This window comes from Haliaeetus albicilla, chromosome 4 (genome assembly GCF_947461875.1).
Source record: "Haliaeetus albicilla chromosome 4, bHalAlb1.1, whole genome shotgun sequence".
In the NCBI taxonomy this organism is placed as follows: domain Eukaryota; kingdom Metazoa; phylum Chordata; class Aves; order Accipitriformes; family Accipitridae; genus Haliaeetus; species Haliaeetus albicilla.
In genome coordinates this window covers 23357588-23380144 of record NC_091486.1, presented here as the reverse complement: position 1 = coordinate 23380144, position 22557 = coordinate 23357588, and the positions used below count along the sequence as shown (strand labels likewise).

At 37.1% G+C, this 22557-nt stretch overlaps 1 protein-coding gene across 13 annotated transcripts in view; it reads right to left on the bottom strand.

Annotated features, from left to right (window-relative positions):
* MYO3B (myosin IIIB) overlaps positions 1-22557 on the bottom strand; it is a 213651-nt gene that overhangs the window by 39455 nt on the left and 151639 nt on the right. For 10 of the 13 annotated variants that reach the window (XM_069781384.1, XM_069781385.1, XM_069781383.1 and 7 more), the window contains 3 exons: positions 15574-15694; positions 5798-5861; positions 4775-4913 (listed from right to left, as the gene is read on the bottom strand). In XM_069781384.1, coding sequence (XP_069637485.1) covers positions 4775-4913; positions 5798-5861; positions 15574-15694 — 324 coding nt within the window. The remainder of the gene's footprint in view (positions 1-4774; positions 4914-5797; positions 5862-15573; positions 15695-22557) is intronic. The other 3 variants (XM_069781391.1, XR_011324318.1, XR_011324319.1) reach the window with 3 other exon arrangements.

Here is a 22557-nt window from a genome sequence, read left to right as displayed (position 1 = left end):
ATCATGCTATATTATTTGCATTTTATTTGCAAAAGAATGACCAACTCTAACCTGACCCACTCAACGCCCCCCCCCCAACAACCCAAATCTTCTGCCCCCCAAACCCTAAACCCCAGATATGTAGGGAATTTTTCATGTCAAATGTTTATAATCAAAGGACCCAATTCTGCTCACTGTTACGATTGTACTGACTACAGTCAAGTTTTTCATGATTTACGTTCCTTCAATGTAAAATTAGTGTAAGTGGGGGGCTTAAAACTGAAACAAAACTCCTGATTAAACAACCAAAAATAATTCTAAATAGATTACAAATTCTTTCACTTAAAAGTTCTGAATGATAGGATTCTGAAATTAATAGCATCCATGTGTCAGTATCATCCCATCTGCCAATGACAACTTGTAGCATTTCACACTACATTATGTAGCAGTGGTTTTGTTTTTCATTTAGAAATAAAGGTTTGCTATAAGGGAATCAAACACGAAGCTGAGTTACACGAGACAAAGAACTGAATGCCTTGGATTGATCTCTCTCTCACTTGCAGAAAGTGAAGTGACATCTTTGGTTACGGGGCATCCAGATCTTGTGTGAGATACTGCCTGTTCTTTACCATAATACCTATTAGTCATGCTGAGATGTTGACTTTTTGGAACCAAAGGATAAAAAGTGCCCCCATTTCCAAATTACTAATGATTATCACTTTGGCATAGCTGTTATCTATTTTAAAACAATGTACAAACAGGAGTTAAATGAGATCAGAGTTAAAATTATGCTACGATGTTAAACTACTGTGTAGAGTAAGATGGTTCCCTATATTTAAGCACCTTTCACTTGCAAGTGCAGGATATCAAATCAAGACTGTGCTCTAGGGCTGAGACTGAGGTAGCTTAGGGTATTTTCAATAACAAAGTCTGACTTGAAGAAAACTCTACTCTGAAGTAAAGACCAACCACCTAAGTATATTCTCTGTGGCTTGGGTGTTTTAACACAATTATGGTCCTGATAGAATTAAAATTGGATCACTTCTTTAAAACTGAAGTTAAGCCCTAACAATTAAAGAAGTCTTCATTATTTAAAATTTCCTGTTTAGGGTGATGAACCTGTAAGTATCATCTGTATGATGACAACCACAAAGGAACTTTTTGGGAATAATGTCTTCCATGCCCACCATGCCCCTTACTAAAACTTGTCCACAGTACCGTCTGAGGTGAGTAGCAGCCTTCCTCCCCATCAAATAATAACTTAACACATTTCACTATCTACTTGCCCTCCATCAGTGCAAAAAACAGTGATTACCTTCACATGTTTCTCCAAATACAACACAGCTACATTCACCAAATTACATTTTTATGATTGGTTTACCAGAAAGGAAAGAAAAATGAGCAACATAAAAATAAAAATACATATTGCAAGGAGAACATTCAAAATGGGTCACTGGCTAGTGGGAGACCAGCTTGAAACGTGTTAGGCCCTAATTTCCACTAGTTTTGAGAATATAAAAGATTAAGGAATCTAAAATCAAAGGCTATATTGGAAATGGTCTATTGACTATTAGAACTATAGTGCAAGTTTCACTACCTCAGCCTCAGATTGTGGCTACAGATACTGCAGATTGCACAGTTCCAGATGTCTCAGAACCCTGGCAAATTTCTCTACCTCTCACAAAGTTTCAGCATTGCAGACAACAGTGTGAGGTGCAAGGCATAAATCGAACATCATCAGAAGACACATACTGTTCTCCCACAAGAAAACGTCCATGGCCAGAGAGAGACTCTTCACATACTTTCTCACTTGTTCAAAATGCCTGTGTTAGCATTAAGAATTATGTCATTTTCTGGTCAATGCAGAGATACTACTAGCTTTTTTTCTACAAACATATTTCCTTGCATCTCAGAAAATCTGTCATATTTACTCGAGGCAAAGTTACATTGGTAAATTCCCTATGAAGCACTCACTTCTCATTAATAATTTCAAACATTCTCACTATCTATCTTGTCTAAGGGAATACTACTACTTGGCCTCTGGAGATTATATTATTTCGATTCTTTCAGTACTACTTTATTGTGACTAGAATAATTAACTTCTGGCTTAATTGTTACTACTGACTAGACTGTCCTCTCCACCTAGGCAGTGTGTCACAGTGAGACCCTGGAGGGAATCTCTGGCTTTGCTAATAGTCTTGCCCCACCACTATGGCAGAGCTCAGGGGAACACCTGGGCAGTGTAAAGCCAGCCCCTGCAACTCTATGCAACCACAGTGCATGCACACGCTTAACTTGCGCTGCATGCAGTTTGGCCATACTACTCAGTCTTCCTATGACCCAGTGTAAAGGCTTTTGAAGTGAAAAAGAGGCTTTTATTTCTGCATTAATTACAGAGTACAGTCTTCACAGGATCTTTGTGGAAATTTCCTGGTCTATTTTTCCTTTGCCAATCTACTACTGAGAATGGGCAGCCTGTGCTATTAGACAGCTGGATAACAAGATGCGAGTGATTAGTCTGCTTGATTAATACAAAAAGATGTAAACTTGTATCAACCATTTTTTCCCTTTTGTGTTCTGTCCCCCCTTGACTACACTACAGCCTCATCTACCAAGGCCTCAAGACAAATAAGCAGCCTGTTCTTCCCTTTGTGCTTAAGCCTGGATACAGGCTCCCTCCTTCAGCAATCATCAACACTACTTCATAACTGGGTCATAGACCAGTGCAGAAACCTGTCACATTCCCTTCTCTGTTGGCCTCTGTGTTCCAGGTCCACAGCACTACCACCAGGCTGACAGACTAGTTCTGCCTGTAATGTAACTTAAAGAGAATTCAAAATCAATCTATAACATTGCAGAGTAATGTTTCACTATGAAAAATAACAGTCTTCGCACTGTCTGGACCACCTAGTGGACAGCTTTTTTTCTGTGAATAACAGCTTATGTAGTATAGCCCTACATTATAAAACAAATGTATTTTATACATGTGTTCTGATTCCAAAAAGATATTTGCTATTTCACTTGGTTTTCACAATGGGACTAACAATATTCTCTCCTTAAAAAGTATACCTCACACAATAAGACCGAATACAGATTCAGCAGTGTGTGAAAGCATCGGAATTTCTGAATGCAAGCCTTGCTTTTAAAAGCACCCAAGGAAGTTATTATTCTTCAGCAGGTTTACTTCCTTAATAGTTACTCATTGAAGTGTGATTTATATGAGCATCTATCTGAGTATCTTCATGCTTAACTAGGAAATTCCTTACTTCTCTGTATTTGCATGCTTATGCATTTACACATACATGTTTCTGAAATAGTTGAAATTAATGTTGCATTTATCTCTTCTTCAAATTCTATTCTTGTATCACTTCACATTTTTGAAGTCTCTCTAAATTACTGGGTAATGACTCTGAATCACATGCTTGCTAAGGGTGTAATTCTGCCAGTTTTACTCTCTCTAATTGTTTTACCTCAGACACAATGTCTTTGATTTCAAGGAGACTAGTTGCAGGGTAACATACAATATCCAGTGAGAGTAAGGATGACAGGTTTGGGCCCTGACTGCTTTGCTCAAGAGGATTTGCTGCAATGAAGATATTTCTGTTTGACAGGTTTATTGTTTAACATGTAATAATTTAAGATAGAAATGCACACATCCCCTGCAGTCCCACACTATGGATTCAAAACCCATATGGACAGAAATGCATGAAGAGAGAATAACGGATTTCTCAACCTGCTGTGTTTACATACTATTCTGTTTTTTAGCATGGAAAGCACATTATGCCTTTATAGAAGACTAAAACCACGGAATTTGCATTATTTCCTGTAACAGAAGGATCTCCATATAAATACCTATCTTCTTACCTTTTCACTGTAAATTATTTAACTGACCTCTGTAAAGTTTAAACACATAAATTGCAGTATTAGGGCTCAAGTATTCAGATAAATATTTGTAGACTTACAAGATCAAAGGTGTCCCATTAAATATATAAACAGAAATGTTAATGTATGGCACTAAATTACAAACAACTAATTTTCAGTAATAACCTGGAAATTAATGTATGATCATTTATATTTTGGCACTAGTTACAGATATCGCATTATCAACCTACTTAATCTTAAACTGTGGAAGGTATTCTATGAACCGGTATTAAAGTTTGTATTCACAGATTTGCAAGGACACAATGACTACAATAAAAAAGTATTCTGACAGGTAATGATTTCCTGGAATATTCAAAGATAAACCAGTTAAAACTCAACAAACGTCAAAATGTTTTACCTCAAGATTTTAAACTCTTACTGACCATGGCAAAAATAATGTATCAGCAAATAAAATACAAAAACACTTTGCATAGATTGTAGCATTATTGCAGACTTTCCTGTGTTGCTGACAATCTTTGTGTGTGTGAACAAACAAGTTGTCTTTCATTCTGCCAAACATGAGAGATTTCATTACTGTCTTCTACTTTTGAGGCTGGAAGGCAAAGGAAAGCTGAAGCTCTTGAAAGTCAATTTGATTTCATTAAAAGGATATTTCAAGATTATTAACCACATTTTTAGTAGAAACTCTATTTTAAAAATCTTTATACTTCTGCCTCTGTAATTCAGGTATTTAAGGGCTGTTCTTATATTTCCAGGTTGAAAATGTGTAGAAGAAAGTTAGTTCCTTTATGTTTCTTGCTTTCCAAGGGATTGTTAAAAGACCTCATCAATATATAAAGCAAGTTACATGCTGACAACATGTAGCTTATAAATAGTAAACAAAAGATCTCTGTTACTTTACTATATTTCTTACCTCCTTTTTTATGGGATCTCAAGGAACTTGACAACTGATGGTCTGTAAATGACTGGGATTGGCTAATCGATTGTGAATCATTCATTTCGAACGACTGTTTTCGAATAAATGGAGAAGCAGAAATCTCATCCAAATCCTTCTGGAATAAAGAATGCTGGTTTTGGCACATAGGAAATTGTATTGATTCCACTCTGCCGTGATAACTTATAGTTGTGATCTCACAGAGAGCAACTTCTTATTTTCTATGACTCTGTGAAATGTCTAATGCTAGATTTAAGTTACGCAAGATTCTTGTGGCTTTCAGCAACACCGACTTAGCACCCATGTCACAAACATTTGTTTACTTTTTCCATTTAACTTATTTATCCCCTTTCCTCATGCAGTTAAATCATAGCATGCACTGTATGCTGATTTCCTCTCATAGTTAATTTGTATCTTTAGAAAAAAGCTATAGGAAGGTATTAATCTGCTTAACATTTCTAAGTACATCATCCAAGGGATTTTGTTTTTTTAATCTTACATATGCTCAGCAGAGTTACTGGCAAAAACTGTACATTTTCTCCATTTCATCCTTTCAACATCAAATGGTAAGCAGCAAAAATTGGATCAGACTTCAAAGACTATGCTGTGCTCCAAGTCACAGAGCGACTCCTCCATTTCACATATTGAATTCAAGCAGGATATCAAAGTGCTACCAAAGAACCTCAGGTCCTTACTAAAAAAGAGTCTCTAACATCTGTAGAAAGTGAAGTGCGCAGACAAATCACCTCAGGGAGCAGCTAGCATTTATTCTCAGCAGCAAATTTCCAGCCTTTTGATTCTCTTATTCACTGTACCTCCCTGTCTTTCTACAGAACTAAAGTTCTTAGCAAGCAGGCTTTTGTCTCAAAGACTTCAAAACATCACTAACGGTTTCATGTTCAGATGGCTATGCCAAGCAGCCATGAACACATTGCAGAACTGTGGACTCAGGAATTTGAAGTTATAATGAGATGTTATTTTAGAATATAAACTTAGTAGTACCTTTTTTGTTTGTTTGTCAAGAAAATCAGGCACCACAGGAGAAGACTGGTTACTGGTTTGCTGCCTATAAGCAAAGAAAAATAAATATGTAGTATAAATATTGTAATTTCTTCATTCTTATAAAGGTTTACTGGCATACACATTTTTTGTTGGTTTTCCCTTTTCCCCCTCCCCCAATTTCTAAATATGCACATACAATCAATTCAGAGAAAACACAGACCAGTTCCATTTCCTCTTATAAGGAAGTGCATGTTATTAAACACAGTAGCAGGCTATGAGCAATGAATTTGTCATTAAAAATTTGTGGATACGTGCATGTGTGTAAAATGAGTTTATGAGAATTCTATGAAACTGAAGTAATGTATTAAAATTAATTTAAGAAGATTTTACATGAAACTTTTTTTCCAGGGCTGTGAAAAGCTGTTTTCACAGAATTCAAACATAGGCACTCAAAATTTGACAGATGAGGAAGAAGTGAAACACACAGCTTTGTGTTCTCCTAAAGCCATTTGTGTTGAGGACAGAACAAGGAGTAAAGAGTTCTTAGATTCTTTGTCTATATCTGTTATTATTTTACCATCACATTATGTCACCGTAAAAATATTAAAGGCCAACTCCTGCTCTCATTAATGCTAATTAAAGTATCATAAAAACCTTCTGCAGGCCCTGATCCTTGTTGGCAGGCCTTTGAAGTCAATGGATCTCTTCAATAGTAAAGTCCACCCAGACAGAACTTGCTCCAGAATCTTTAGCTATGCAAAACCAAAAAAAAATGCTACCAATTTCATTTGTTGGATAAAAAACTGAGGTTCATAGATATTACTTGATATGCCAATGGTCCTAAAACTGGGATTAAAAGCAAGATTTTCTGATTATCAAAACACACCTCAGCCATTGCTTCATTACTCTCCAACCCCCTCACAACCTTTCTGAAAATACAATTAATGGCAGTTGTATTTCTACTTATAGATGAAAACATCTGAAATCTAAGTTTCAGTCATAGATTTTGGTTTAGACATATATATCATAGCTTTTTTCATAAATGGGGAAAAGCTTTACAAAGTACTAAGTAGCTCTTTCAGTTTTACACAGTTATTACAACTGAATACGTTTCAGCCCTTTCAGTTACAGTGGGAAGGGGGAATATAAAGAACAAAAATTGCTTTACTGATTAAGAAATACAACATATGTTACCTCAAATTTAATTTGCTGTCAATACTTACGTTTCAATCAACTACACTAGTTATAAGTTACTCATGTAACAACAGAACAATATTGGAATTTAAAAAATATGTCTGGCCACGTGTGCATTTTACCTTTCAAAATGCAACTTTAAAATGTACCCTTTAAAAATACTTCAGATTAAAATAACACTACTGAAGGACTTGAAATATTTTAGACTATTATGTATAGAATTTGATAACTGTATATCACCATGCATATGTATTAGATAATACATTTATTCTGTGACATCCACTGAGGCTACTGATGTATTGCAAGCCTTATTTGCAAAAGGGTTTAGGCTCTTAGATTAATTAAGTTTGTCTGAATGCGTTACCCCAGCTCAAGAGCATTGACTTGAATTGTTTCAAAGTAGTCACAACAATGATGGCATCACGGTTGTCAATAAGCTACCTCAGGGTGTGGAAACAAAATGAAGAATTCATGAACATGGTAAACATTCAACTTTCCTGTAATGCTGCGATTTCATGAATGAAGTTTGGATTTGCTTGTCAGGTTTGTGGAATTTAAATTCCCCTTTATTCTTTAACACTAAGAAAGAGAAGGAAAACATTCTGCCTAAACCATAATTTGAATTTAAACTGGTGTTTTCCTTGGAGGAAATGGAGGGATCCATTTTAAAAATGCATTCTCATTTTGTACTGGCACACTTTTTTGTACAGGAAAGTACAAAGTACGTCTAGGATTGTATGTGACATTGCATTTGTGCATGTACCATCTTATCTGTAAAGTTCTTTATTACTATTTATCTTGTATATATATTATTTATATAACCATTTAATAGGATTAGTTAGGTAACTTGCCACTTTTCCCCAAAATTATTCAAGCATTTGTTGACATGATTCAGTCCTCCAACCCCCAATACTGCAGAAAATAAACCCAGTATGAACTAAAAATTATGAATAATCCTCCAATATCACTGTGGTGGTTGTCAAAATAAAAATCTGCTGTTGGATCATTACGTTGCAAATGGTCTACAATGCTAAAATGGACTGAATCATCACCTAAATTTAAATATTCAGATTTTGGGGTGGTTTGGATCTGGATCTAAACCTGCAGCTTGAACTAATCTCTACCTTCTATTAAAAAAAAAATCTAGAATTTAGTAAGATTTTGCCAGCACTGTAACTTTGCCAGGGCTAGAACATTGTCCAAATATTTAAAGCATGAAGGTAAAGTTCAGCAACTTGCGTTCTGTACAGCTTAAACTAGCAAAAATCAGCCTCTGGAATTCTGAAGCCCTTAGACCCCGACTCTCTGTCAGGATCCCAGTGATGCTGTGTTTATGACTAGAACAATCCTAAGTTGGGTTGTACTTGGCGCAAGATACCCCATCCGTCCACAGAATGTACTGTTGCTGATATAAGTATGTACTTCATGATTACTAGCTTTTACTCACAAGCTTTTCGTTGTATTCTTCTCCTCCTGTTGTGTTGAGAAGGGGGAGTGACAGAGCAGCTTGGTGAGCACCTGGTGGGCAACCAAGGTCAACCCACCACCATGTCAAACTGGCAAGGAACACTTCTGAAAACATGGCATCAACTGTAGATGCTGAGCACCTTGAAATCAGCCTCTGAGCTATTCTGAAAATTTGGCTAGTATGCAATATGAAAAATGCAATAACAACAGGAAGGCAGCTCAGCAGTAGTTAGGTTAGTAGTTAGTTATATGAGCCAATCAGTGATGATAGCTAACATTTTCAAATGTGACATCTGAGGCTGATTTTGAGGTGCAGGGTATTTTCAGGTATCTTTGAAGAAACTGCTTTTCCTAAGGTTTCAAAAAATTTTTGTTTTCCACATTTGCAGGAAAGCAGTATTTGGGTCAGAGAGATGAGATCCAGTCAGCACACTTACCCGGGAAGGATGTAAGAGATCCAGGTTCATCTGCCTGGTTTCAATCAGGCAATACAACAATTTGCTGCTGAATGTTCAGCTACTGAGCTATAATACGCCTCAGTCTTCACATATGGACTGTCTATAAATCACTCAATTAGCAAGAAACATTGACAAAAAGAGAAACATTGATTCTTAGGGTCTGTCTACACATCTGTGTAGTGTATAGCCACACTATCCTTCGCACTGAAAGCAGTCAAACCATAGCAGCATAAAACTAGTAGCACAGACTAATTTATGCCAGAGGAAAATAGCTAGTTTTGGAGTTATTCTGGCCATGATGAGTTAAGTCATGGAATTTGGACTTTCATCATTTAAACGCTTTTGAAAACGTTAGAAACACTCCTAGATATTTTACTAGAAAGGATACAGCTCATTCTGCAGAAAGAATGTATTCCTGAACAGAATAAATTTAATTCTTCCAGCATGGGTAGATGAAAAATTCCAAAGAGATGGAAAGGAGGGAAAAAAAAGAAGATGACACTGAAAAATTGTGCCCAAATTTCCGTTTACACCTTATAAATCATGAGTAACTATCTGAACTTATGAACTGTAATTAGAAGCTCACATGACAGCAGAATCAGACCCAATGGGTTCCACTGCATGCCACAGGAATTGCAGACCTATTTCCATCACAAGCAATAAACTTAATGTTTAATACGATTACAGATAGGAAAGTGAAGCAATTAAAGGAGAGCAGAATGTCTTTATACCAGCTTTTACTGTGGAAAGAAATGAAAATTTGTATTCAAAAGATCGTTTATACAAGAAATCGCAGTGTGGTCTTGACAGAAACTGAAATTATCCAAGGAGGAAATTATGGAGCAATGTAAGAAAGGTGTAAGCAGTAAATCACCAGGACCTGATGGCATTGATCTGAAGGTCCTGAAAAAAAAAAAGGTTTAAAATGTGGAGATATGACCCTTTCAAGCAGCTATCCATGAGGAGTAGAAGCACACTAACATAGTGATTTTTTTTTCTCTCCTTTTAAACAAAAGAATCTAGAGAAGGTTTTGTTATTGACTGAGTGAACCTCACTTTAGTGAGAGTCAAGCTGCAGATCAAGTCAAAGAAAGCATAGCAGAAGATAGAAGAGTTTTTATATGGAACAGTTTACTTCACATTAAGCCAGTTTCTGAACTGATCTGTGCTCATGTGACTGAAAATCATGTTTATTCTCCACCTTCAGTGATACACAGGATATTCTGTGGTAATCCACCATGTAGGTGAATCCACATTGCATGCTATTTCAGTGAGCCTCCAGTTGTTGCAGAACATTCAGAAATGAACATTGTTCATTTTTGAGGCACAGCAACAACACTGTTCAAGTAAAGCCGACCCAAGGAGAATTATTCTGGAACAATTTTTATACTTACTCCCTACACTGATGCAGCAATGACTGCTGGCACTAAGATGCTATAAAAGTAGCTGACTTGCAACACTAAACCCACTGGCACAGAGATGTTACATTTCAAGAAGTCACTCTGTATTTAGAGATCATAAAAAGAACCTTGGCAAATCACCTAAGCCATCCCCATTTTCAGAGAAAAACCAGCTACATCTAGCCATTTTTTTTTTGTCAGAAGTTTGTCTAAGCTGATTTTTGAAATCTACAGCGATGGAGATGTCAAAACTTCCCAAGGTAACCTACACAGGGCTTAACTCAGTATACCATCAGTGAGTTTTTCTTGATATCTAACCTAACTCCTGCACTGCAATGCAAGCCCATTATTTCTTGCCTGATTCCCAATGGTGAACAGTTTGTTCCTTTCCTCTTCACATCAGCCTTTCGTGACTGGAGAAACAATATCACATGTACTCTCAGTTTTCCATCTCTTTTAGAGATGTCCTCTTATCATGGCTTATAGGCATGTGATCATTTTTGTTGCTGAGGGACTTGCTCATTTTCTTGAAGTGCAGTGTCTAATATACTACATAACTGAGGTCTTGAGAGTGATGAGAAAATATTACGATGCACATGTGAGGTAGCATGTATCCTCATTGCTACTATCCAATGTAAACTTTGGAGCAGGGTGCCATTACTGACTGACATTCATTTTGTGGTTCATTACAGTCCATGTACCTCTGTTCCTAACTCTAATTCTGCCCTCTTAAACCCCTGTAACCATCACTCACTCAGTACTGATACAAATTTAGTAATCAGATTCTGCTTCATCAGTCAAGCCATTAATGAGTAGAAATAGACCCATTTCTGGAACTTGACTTTCAGATGCATACTTTTGGTAGAACAGAGAAATACTGGTAATTATTCTTTTTCTACAACTTTCCAAACACTTAAAACTGGTATGCCTGTGTACTTTTGTTCAGGCTTTATGATCCAATCTTGATTACCTACGTCTCCTGTGAATGTCAAGAGTTTTACTAAAATGAATACCTTCTGAGAATCTATGCTGACCAAAGCGTGAACATGATACCAACTAGCTAAAAGGGGAAAGATGTAAGGAGAAAAATCGCAATGAATTCAACTCAAGAGTGTAAACTGCTGTTGATGTCAGGTATCTTCTAACATGCATCCTTAACACACAGAGCTCCGTAAGAAAACAAAGGAGCAAGGGATACTCACTGACATGGAGTTATAGTTACAGATATAACTAAGTGTAACAAAGTCACTATGTGGAAACAATGCTTTCTGCTACTACATGGTATAAGGCCACTGATCATGTACATATAGCTAACTTATATTATGATATTTAGCAGTCAGTGAGCTATAGTTCAGTGAGCTAGAGGAAAAAAAGAACAATAGAGGAAGTATCTTCCAGGGTAAGTATCAGATCAGTATTATTTAACACAATTTTCATTTAGGTGGGAATGGATAAGAAGATGGTGGAACATGCAGGTTACAGATGCTTTGATGAGATTCTAAAGGGATTTAAAGATACTTGAGGATGACAGCTCTGTCTGAACATGAACAACGTAGCATAGATTAAGGTCCTTAGTCACTGAACTGTAGCTTATCCTGCTAAGAACAAGAACTTTTATGAAAAATATATTCACTAGAGATGTCAGTCTAACAAGTTAAAAATCACAGGATGTTTTAGAAAATTACTTCTCCCTTCTCCACAGATGATTCCTAATTAGCTCAAGAGATCCCCAATACTAACTTGAAATTGTAGCTATGCCATTGCAAAATTCAGCACCTTTGATTTCATGCAATGACCAATTCTAAAGTGGAGGCAGACATGAGGCAAGGCTGATATCCGCACTGGCCTTGTGCGAGGGGAGACCATGTTGCACTCCTCCCTTCTCTGCTGCCTATTCGGCTCTCTGCAGAAGGGTAAATCTGCTATTCAGCAAGGTTGTAAAAAGGGCTCTGAAAGGTTTTCACTTTCCTCATTTGATTTTAGTCTTGACCATGTCTGGCTTTTTAGAATAACTCTGTCCTTTTTAAGTTTTGAATGAGCTACTTTGGGAAAGGGTTTGATTGTGATTCAGTTTCTTCATGCCACGCAGGCCTGCATGGCCACAGGCCTCCTCTCAGTGGCTGATGATGTCTAGAAAAGGTTTGGCAAGTCTCGCATACACAGACTGGGTTTTGGGAGGGGAATTCAGACTTAGTATCAGTCTCCCGGGTGTACAATTAATCCCATGACCCTTTTTTGGTAGAAGGACTCACAGGGAAGTCCACAGCTCTGTGGAACTGAATGGAAAAAACATTTTTTCAGTGCGACAAAACCACATCCCTGCTAAAATTTACATTATTTTCTTCCACCTATTTCTATTCATATGAGAGTTACTTGCCAATTCTCAATGTGTCTTTAGGTACGTGTGACACCAGCTTCATACAGGAAAGATTTCTGCATTTGAACACAGTTAATACTGGCTTTCAAATGCAGGAAACATTTAACATGCAATGTTAAATGAACTAAGGTGTACATTTAATTAGCATCCTATGTCATTTATTAGCTTGAGTTTGCTTATGTCCTGCATTTGCTGAATGAAGAGTGTGAACTAGGTGTAGAGATTCAATTTCCTTGAAGGAATTCAATTTTTTTTAAAGTGCCCATTCCTTCTGAACACTTTGAAATTGATTACTTAGTAAAACTGAGTGCTTTTTATAATACTGTAACTTCTTTTTTTAACAGATCTTTGAAAAAGCAGCAGGTTGTCATACATTTAAATGTATAGTTATATTCCTGTGCATACAACAGAACAGAACTGTATATGATTTTGCTTTCTGATCCTGAGTACCTTTAAACTCATTTTTCATTTTCCATAACTACCAGTTAGGAAAAAAAAAAAAAGAAACAAAAATAAAAGAAATGAAAGGAAATGAAGAGAAAAGAATATTTTACTATTTTATACTTCAGTTCCACAGTATGTGAAGCCACAGTGAGGCTGCCTTCTCTAACGACAGATTACCAGCTACTGTGTTAAAACATCTGTACTATTATTCAGCAGCCTTCCTGTTTCCTGCAAGTTTCCTGTACGACCAAACAGCCATATGCTTAAAACACAACAGCCCAGTAACAGCTACATGTAGAAGTGGGACTTGATTTATGGGAAGTAAGTTACTGGATTTAGTCCTAAGATTCTCAGCATCACCTGTGAAATGCTGAACATTTTCACGACTGAAATCACTGGAACCTGAGGCCATTGCTGAGAAATTTATAGGATTAGGCAAATAATCTGCAATAATTGTTGGGGTTAAACTTGAGAACTGCCAGCAATAATGGCAGTTCAGCAACTCCAGGCAAAAGAAGGTATGAATTTACTTATCTGTCTGATTGTGCATAGCAATCAGGACTGGGTGCAAGACCTGAATGGCCAATGTATTTTACATGGGCACCTTCAGGCCAGATATCTAAAGGCATTTAGACATTGATTTCAATGTAAGTTCAGTGGCTGAATATCTTTAAAGGTCTGTGTATTTGTGCTTCATAGAGCCCAAATTCACCTCAACAGTTACTGAACTGTAAAATATTGTGAGCCTCATGCAATGTATAATTAAGCAAGATGTACCTAATCCAGAAAAATACATTTGTCTGGAGAGCAACAAGGAATTCCAGAAACAGTCTAACACAAAAAGGGAAGAAAACCATTCCTGGCTAACTATACATAAAACAGATGAAGGAAAAAGTTTAAAGAGGCTGTGTGCCTCCAAACAAGTCCAGGTGAAAGCTCTAGATTGCTAAAAAGAAAAAAAAAAGTCTATTTACATTGTAAATAATTACAGTTTGGGATGCCAAAGAAAACTGATAGTAGACAGCTTATTAGGTCTTGCTTTTAACCATCAGTGCAGACTGGAGAACAAATGACCATGCGATCATCAATAGTTCTAAAGAGATCCCAAGACACATACCCTGTAAGTATTCAATAGACAGAAGGAGCTGCATGCATGTGAAGGGAATTATAAATTTAGGAACTCATTGCTCCAATGAGCAGTGAGGCAACCCAAAGACACAGCTATGATGGTAAATTGCAGTGGGCTCATTCTTTTCCCTGAAAATCATTACCAAAAACATTTATTTATTTATTTAGTCCTTGTCCAATGGCCTGAACCTTTTCCTTGCTGAAAACAGAATACTGCAAGGGAGAGATCCTGCAGCACTACTAACCTACAAGAATGCAGGTGGTTACACCTGAACAAAATCCTATAATAATGCACCAGAGCATGTAGCAGACATTATTCAGTCTAAATCAACCAAACTTAGCATGGAAGTTAACATAACTCAATGTTGTGAGCATACACAGAGAAAGAAATACCATTTTGGAGAAGTTAATGGTTATTTAAAAAAAACAACCCCAAAACCTTCTTAATGGAATAACAGAATCTAGTTACAGTCATTTATTTCCTCAGAGAACTCTTAAGAGCTGTAAAAGAACCAGTATTTATATGCTATATAGGAAGCATATAAAATAACAGAAATAAGAACTGGAAGAAGCACTAAGATGTCCTTGTGCCCACGCCACAGCAGGAGAGATCTCATAACTCTTAAGTCACTGAAACTTGCTAACCAAAGGGATTAATCCAGCAAATGCAGCCACCTCTCCTAGAACACTGTGGGAGAGACAGATTTTGGCAACAGCTAAAGATGTAACAGATCCCTCTTGCCTCTCATACCCAAGGAAGTGTCGGAGACATTTGTCTGGAGTGACTCCATTGGTAAGGAAGGTTAAAATACCCTTCCTGTACAAAGAGGAGGGCATCACTATTATGGTTGACAGTATTCCTAGGCTTTCTGTCGGTGACTTGTCCATCTGCTTTTTACAGCTCTTTTCCCTTCCTCATTGCTGGTCTGCATGGAGCTTTACAGACACAGAAGGGTAAATTTCTACTCTTGAGAATTTAATAACACGTACTACAGTCAATTCTGAAATGCTGAGCTTTTGCAATCCTGTCTGCAATCTATGGTATCCTGGGTACTTCTGAGAAGTGCACAGAAACAGGACAGCAACCCAGGACAACCAGCGCTGCAATAAATCTAACTCTGCTAACCAGGAGAACATTGAGATGACTGAACTGGTGGGGGGACTAGCTCACCTACAGGTGCTCATCCTCAGAAGACTGCAGATTCCCTAAGAGCTGGCTGAATTATGATGACACGCCTGCTCCTTTCAGATCTCATTGTGTGGAAAATGACTTCTGTTAGATAATAGACAGCAAAGGATTCAACTCACCAGCGCTCTTCACAGCCAAAATCAGAAGTAGAGCAGCTGCTCATAAGCTGAGGATCTGCTACACAGCCAGTGCTGCTTTTCAATCTTGTGTAGTTTTTACGAACAATATATCCCCTGAAAGCTAAAAAACATAGTTAGGAATCAGAGAAAAATTCTGCAGAGCCTGAAATACAGACTTTTACTGTGTGAATGCCCTCAACTTTTACTGAACCAGTGGACAGAAAGAACACTTAGCACCTCACAGGGGTGGCTCCAATGTTTGCAATGTTAACAGCTGGAAATCATACAGGGCCTTACACTCTTACTGTTATAGTGACCACTTGGCACAGCCCAGGTGAGGAAAAGAGGCCTCAAAATGAGAACATGTCTAATTTAAATAGGAATCCAGCTTAGAATGTATCAAAATACATAGTAGAAAATCACTCCCAAAACACCTTCTTTAATCACAGCTCCCATGATTTGAGCTAATCAGAATTTTACAGAATCAGAAGTTTTACCTGCTTTTATTGTGGGGTAGGGGGGTGAGGAGACAGGGACAGATATATTCAATTAAAACTAGAAAAATTAATAATGTCTTTTCCTATTTTTCAATTAACTGCAACCATAATAAAACATTTAAAATACCTCTCATACAAATAATGAGGAAAAAAACCCCAAACTACAGAGATTGGAATTTATACCATTCATAAAAAAAAGCGCAGAACAAAACAATCACTAGAAATACTAAATGAAGTAACAAACATGCACTGAAATGAAATGGCAAAGAAAATAGCAATGAATAACATTTTGAAGATATCTACATCCTTTTATTTCCATGGACTGTCTCTGAATTTGGATACCTAAATTACTTAATTACTTCTGTAGTTTTATCTGACATGAATTTGCTTGAATTCTGGACACCTGTGAGCAGTTAGTAATAAAGCTCCAGCACAAACCACAAATAGCAATACATACTGCACTTAGGTCAAAAGACTAAATGTATTGCAATGTACACTTAAACCCAAAAATTGTAAAATTTTATTTTTTGTAGGGTTTATTTCAAGCATTATTTAAGTAGAAATACCTTGATAAAAGGGGAGGGCTGAATAACGAAGAAATGAAGTACAGTATCAATGCCATAGCTGAAGGGTACAACAAGCAGTTGCTGAATAAGAAGGCTGAGGGTTGTGAGGGAAAGGAGTTGTTTATTAGTCTAGTAGGACTGCAACTTAAACAGTGAGATGATATGTAAAAGAAAATTGGAGCTAAGATCAGGAAATATTATGATTTTGAGGAAAAAACCTTCCCCGTCCAGGAAAGCTTCTAAGCACACTAAACACGTGTAAAAGCAGAGTCAGTCTGGGGACTAATCACCCAAAGGAGGAGAAGAGACCCCTCATTGGGATTCCTAGAGTCCAGGGTTAAATATGACAGTGAGATGCAGGATAGGCACAGAAATGGGGTCTAGGGTAACCTCATGTAGAATCAGGGTCAAGATAACATTGTAGATCACAAAGGGAAATCAGGAGGCAGAATAAATATAGAATAAATTGAGAACAAAGAAGTTGATCAGAAGATTAGCAAGTTTTCCCTGTATCTCACACCTCTGATTTTATGAAAACGCTATAAGTAGACATTACCTACACAACAGAGAATAAAGACCCTGTGGAATTTACAGTCCCTCAATTATTACCAAATTATGAGAGAATTGATTTCACTTTTCTTACATTTAACTACTTTTATAAATTTAGCTCCCCATTCATGGTTGGGGTTTTTTTTGCATAATGAAAAGATGGTCGAGGAAACAAAATAGAGCTACCTCGATTGCATCTGCTCTTTCCCTTAGGAAAGGGCTGTAACTAATCCCTTCTTTTCTATTTTAATTCCTGTATAGTGTTAATGGTCTTTTTTTCAGCCACCTACCTCCACAAAAGTATGTGGTGTTGCACTTAATTGTGCAGTATAAGAAAATGAAAACCATCTGAACAGTCCAAGCTGTGGTATGCAATGCTCCATAACAATCTAAGTGTTTCAGTGCTACTGAGGTTTCCAGGGTAAGAAGCTGCAAAAATTGCCTTTTAATGAGAGGTTACTAAAAAAAATAACCATTCACTTTACAGAAGGCATGACAGAAGTTGGGCCTGCTGAGGTGTTGTACCGAATACAGAGCTCAGGTATCGTGAGGCTGAGGAACTTTCCACCCTTAATAATCAGACTGGAAAAGTCAGTCTGTCTGGCAGAGATGAGGCAAGCATTCACTTGCCCCATGTGATCAGGCTTCCAATCCTTAACTATCCCCTACTGACCAGACAAGGAGCCTACTCTGATATTGGCAGCAGAGACAGCTGGCCAGCAGCCACCTCTCTGCAGCTGAAACATGCTGAGTATCAGTCAGTTGATGGGCTACTATAAAAATAAAGAAGCACTGAAACAACCAAACTAATAAGATAAACTTCAGTTTTATCCTTAGTAATTTCTCAACTTTTATTAGTTGTTTGCATGTGTGTGTGTCTATAAAATCAACCCTGATAGCTACTGTGATTTTATTTTTTAAAATTCTTTTCCCCAGAGACTCTTATTAATGTCAGTATAACCATTTTGGTCTTTTCCTCATTCACTACATAAAACCTGCTATATCTGATTTAACAAACATAGTTTTTAACCTGTCTTTTGTTTTCATACATATTTTCAAAATCAGCTCCTCTTCAACTTAACCCTTCTGCAAGCTGGTTTCTAACATTCTTCTAGAATATCTTGAATCTGACAGGTAAATGGCTGTATTTTTCCTACTTTCCCTTTGACTCATGGGATAACGGAAGCAGCAGGATAAACAAACTTCTCTCTCTCTCAAAAGCTTCATCGAGTGTTAGTAGGACTGCATCTTTTCAACATTTATTAACTGGATCTATAATGTTTCAAAAGAAATGCATATGCAGAGAATTCTACCGGGGGAGTCTGAGAGGCTGGGAAGCTGCTCCATCACAGCAATTTGCATTACTGACTGGTGCTGGTTTTGACACTAAGCACTTGGCTCAAAGAGTGTGAAATTAGCAGACTCATGTTGCTACTGCTCCATGAACAATCACTGCATCATTGAAGAAGAATGATTACCAGCTGTCACCTCATTTTCACCTTATCCAGTCTATATTCCAAACTTTCCAGCAACAGTATCTTTAACCCTGATCTTTACATAGCCAAAGATGACAGGATCTGAAAAGCAACGTAGGAACTGAACTTAATTTTAGCACTATTAGTAACTCAGTGTTAAATGTTTTATGTGCCACAATTTAGGACATGAATTTTTACTTCTTGTACTGATCAATTCTCACACAAAGTGCATTTTCTGTCAGCTCCAGCACCTAGCAAACCAAGAATATATTTACCTCAGGGAGTCTGAAATTTGGTGTCTTGCAGTTAAAAACCTTTGGTTTAAGGTCTAAGTACCAAGGCATATACATTACACACAATGTTGCACAATTCCAGATAAGCGAAGTCCAGGCATTTTCCCTCTGATTCCCATAGGGAATATATAGTTACAGAACAAATTGTGAAGCACAGTGTAGAAAGGTCAAAACTAAACAATCACAGGTCTATATACAAGAAGTATGAAGAAAGGAGATGAAGTCGTATTTTAAACAGCAGAAGGATTCATTCTCAGTCATAAAAAATCATGTTAAGCAGACATCTTCTACACAGACACATTTTTAATCTATAATATCACCTAAAACAGCACATAACAGCAACTTGGAAATTAAAGCTCATGCTTGCTGAAGAGAAGATATCATGGTAGTTTGTAATCAGAAGTTGATTTGCTATGAACAGCATATCACTTTCCTAATTTGCCTAGTTAAAAGAGCATTCAGCAGCTTAACTAACAACATCTGAGAGGATTTGGAGCCCATGAATCTGATTCTTCACTCCATGCCAAATTAATTCTAATGAACAGTAAAAGGGATAGAGAGTCACATCCTTTGCTGGGTCCCATGAATACCTCCCCTCTTTCACCTCTCTCTCTGGATAGGTATTGGGGGATGCCTGTTTAATGGCAGAAAAAAACCCCTCTTAAGTTCTCTGGCAGAAGGATTACGAGAAAGCAAGTCACGAGTTCTCACGTACAAGCAGTAACTATCAGTAACAAGCAGTGACTATTAAGAAGACTCACCAAGGCTGCCATCAAGACTGGTGTCACTGATGCACATCACCACTTGGACATAGGGTCTTTAATTACCATGCATTACAGCCTCTGATCTTGAGATTTGGTCAAAGAAAAGAAAGTGAAGATGACTGCGAAACTCTTTGTCAATATCAGCAAGGGAATGGAATAGATTTTTCCAACGTATTGTTGGACAACTTAGATTGTTGTCCCTTCCCGATTTTAGCAAGGGCATGAAATCCAGTAAGAATGGTCTCCTCTTCATCTCCTCAAAAACACGAGAGAAAACAAAAGGAAATGCAGATGTACTCACACTGACAGAGCTTAGCTCAGAGATGGGGATAGAATGTAGGACATCATACTTCAAAATCATAAGGCCTTTTCACTCTTCTTAACATGTTCCCTGCAAGGGCAGGAGTCTTTTAATGGTAACGAGAGATAGATACTAAAAGTGAAGAATTACTGGATGCCCTAAGCTAGTACAGAACACAAAGAGATGGAAGAGTAAAGTTAATCAAAGCTGTGCAGCCTGTACAAACCAGTCTGGTTTACCCTGAATGTGAAATCAAGGTAATACAATGAGTAAGTTCAGCTGCCATTAAGAGAAACACGTACATCTCTTCAATGGTTCTCACACTGACAACGTAGTTAAAAGGAAGAAAATTAGTGATATAAAAAAGTAAAACTGCATCTGCTACTTAGTGGTTGTTATTTTCAGGAAAATTTAAAAAAAATATATTTTTAGATAGATTTATAACATGCTTAGAAGTTTTTGGAACATTTTACTCATGTAATTCTTAGATCTATACAACAGTATTAGCCGAATACATGGACACACACATGTACACAGTGATATAAATAGGTGAACATAGGGTTTTCAAGAAATACTTCCTTGTCTTCTATTGAAGCCAACATTAAATCTTTGCTGTTGAAAATCCCAAAGGTAACACTTTTATTAAAAGCTTACATTTATTATAAATGTAAAATAGTAAATTACAGCTGTTCTCAGGCCCTCTTTTTTTTTATTATAATGGAGTAAATTTTGCCAGAAGCACATGTTAGAGATATGTAAATAGTGAGCAACACTGCATGGGCAAAAGTTACAGAAAGAAAGCATTTTACAAAGTGATGCTTCATCTGGTTTCCTTCTGAACATCCATCACTTTTTATTAAAAAAAAAAAAAAAAAAAAAAAAAGAGCCCAAGTCTTGGTTTCTTGGTAAAGAATTTTCCAATACAATGTGACATATGGTGACTGTGTGAGCACGTGTTGGAGGAGGAGATGGTGGCTCAATAGATTAGTCATTTGCCTTTCACCTCTGGAAGCATAGTTAAACTCAGTCCTGACCAGAGCTGCACAGTATATCCCAGATGGCTAAAGTGGGCCTAATTAAAATGAATTCAGTGATGTCACCTTGGATCTAAGTGAATCGCATGCACCACTCATTTGGCATTGGCAACGTTAGTTCACAAATGAAATAACCAGATTAAAATCTTCCCTTAAGTCTTTCAGGACAACAGTCCCACTGCATGGAAATACATGCTATCATAACTAAAAAACATACTTTTTCAATTGTATTATCTATTGTTTTAAATTCTAATTAGTCCATTATTCTAATACAAAGAAACATTAAATGAGACTTGCATGTGAGGTGAATCAGTGCAGCAACATTTCAGTCAGATGATTCAGTGGATGTACACCGATTTAAACCAACTGTGAATCTGACAACATAATTTAAAAAAATTCTTTATTTTAACAAAATATTTTTCCTTTTATGTAGATATAAATCAAAACAATACAAATCCCAATTACAAAGAAATACTCAGAAGTGCAAAGTATTGTTAACTCAAACACTTTACAGAAAATCATTCTTTACAATCTGCCTCTAAGCTAAAAATTAGCATTTCCGAAACTTCACAGTTTGGGAAAGTGTGACTGGAAGAAGTAGGAAAGACCTTGTGTACCTTGTGTACCATTTTAGCCATGAGTCTAATAAGTTCTGTGTATTCTGAGAACCTGTGATGTAGATATGCTGAAGTAGGGTAGCTTTTTCTTCCCCACCTAATTTAAATTCACAAATATTTTGTTTCCTAGCAAGGGTATTTTCCCCCATCTGAAATAATGTCTTTTTTTCGGGTAATATAATACATGCAGGAATTGTATCCTCATGTATATTGTGAGGGTTGTTTTTTTTCTAAGTTTGTTTTTTCTTCCAACGTTTCTTCAATGGATAGTGAACTGCTGGGCCCACAGAGATCTCCAGACCACCAGCTCATGTATTTGAAAGGCATCTGTTTATTTTTAAAATGCAAATGCAGCCTACCTCAAAGACTGACTTGCAAGAAATGAACAATCTGAACAAGTCAAGAGGTTTCCAATCAGGAGCTGTGTTCCTCCTTTGTATCAGGCTATGATCACTTGCTGTCAAAACCACTTAAACAATATCCTGGAATCTGAATGAAGTCCCCCCACAATTAAAATGAGCAGGATAATCCTGCAAGAATTATTCAGGCAAATCATTTTTCACACAGTTTAAAGTAATGATAAGGTCATTTACAAAAGAAATCAGCGCCTTTGAAATGCTGACTTGTAGACAGAGGACTGCCTGGAGGAGGGCCATAGATAACAGTGAAGACTGGCCTCCTAACACTACCCTCACAGTCTTTGGAACTGATTCTGATGAAGAGAAGGCCCAATAAGGTTAATACCCCTACTTTGATCTCTGTCAAAGCGTACCAGCAAGAATTAATTTACATTTCAGATGAAAAAGGTTGACAGCATGAAAAGGCATCTTGTTTCTGGTATGTGAATGTGCTGTAATAGATCGGGAATTCTGAAAGGAAGTTCTGAGG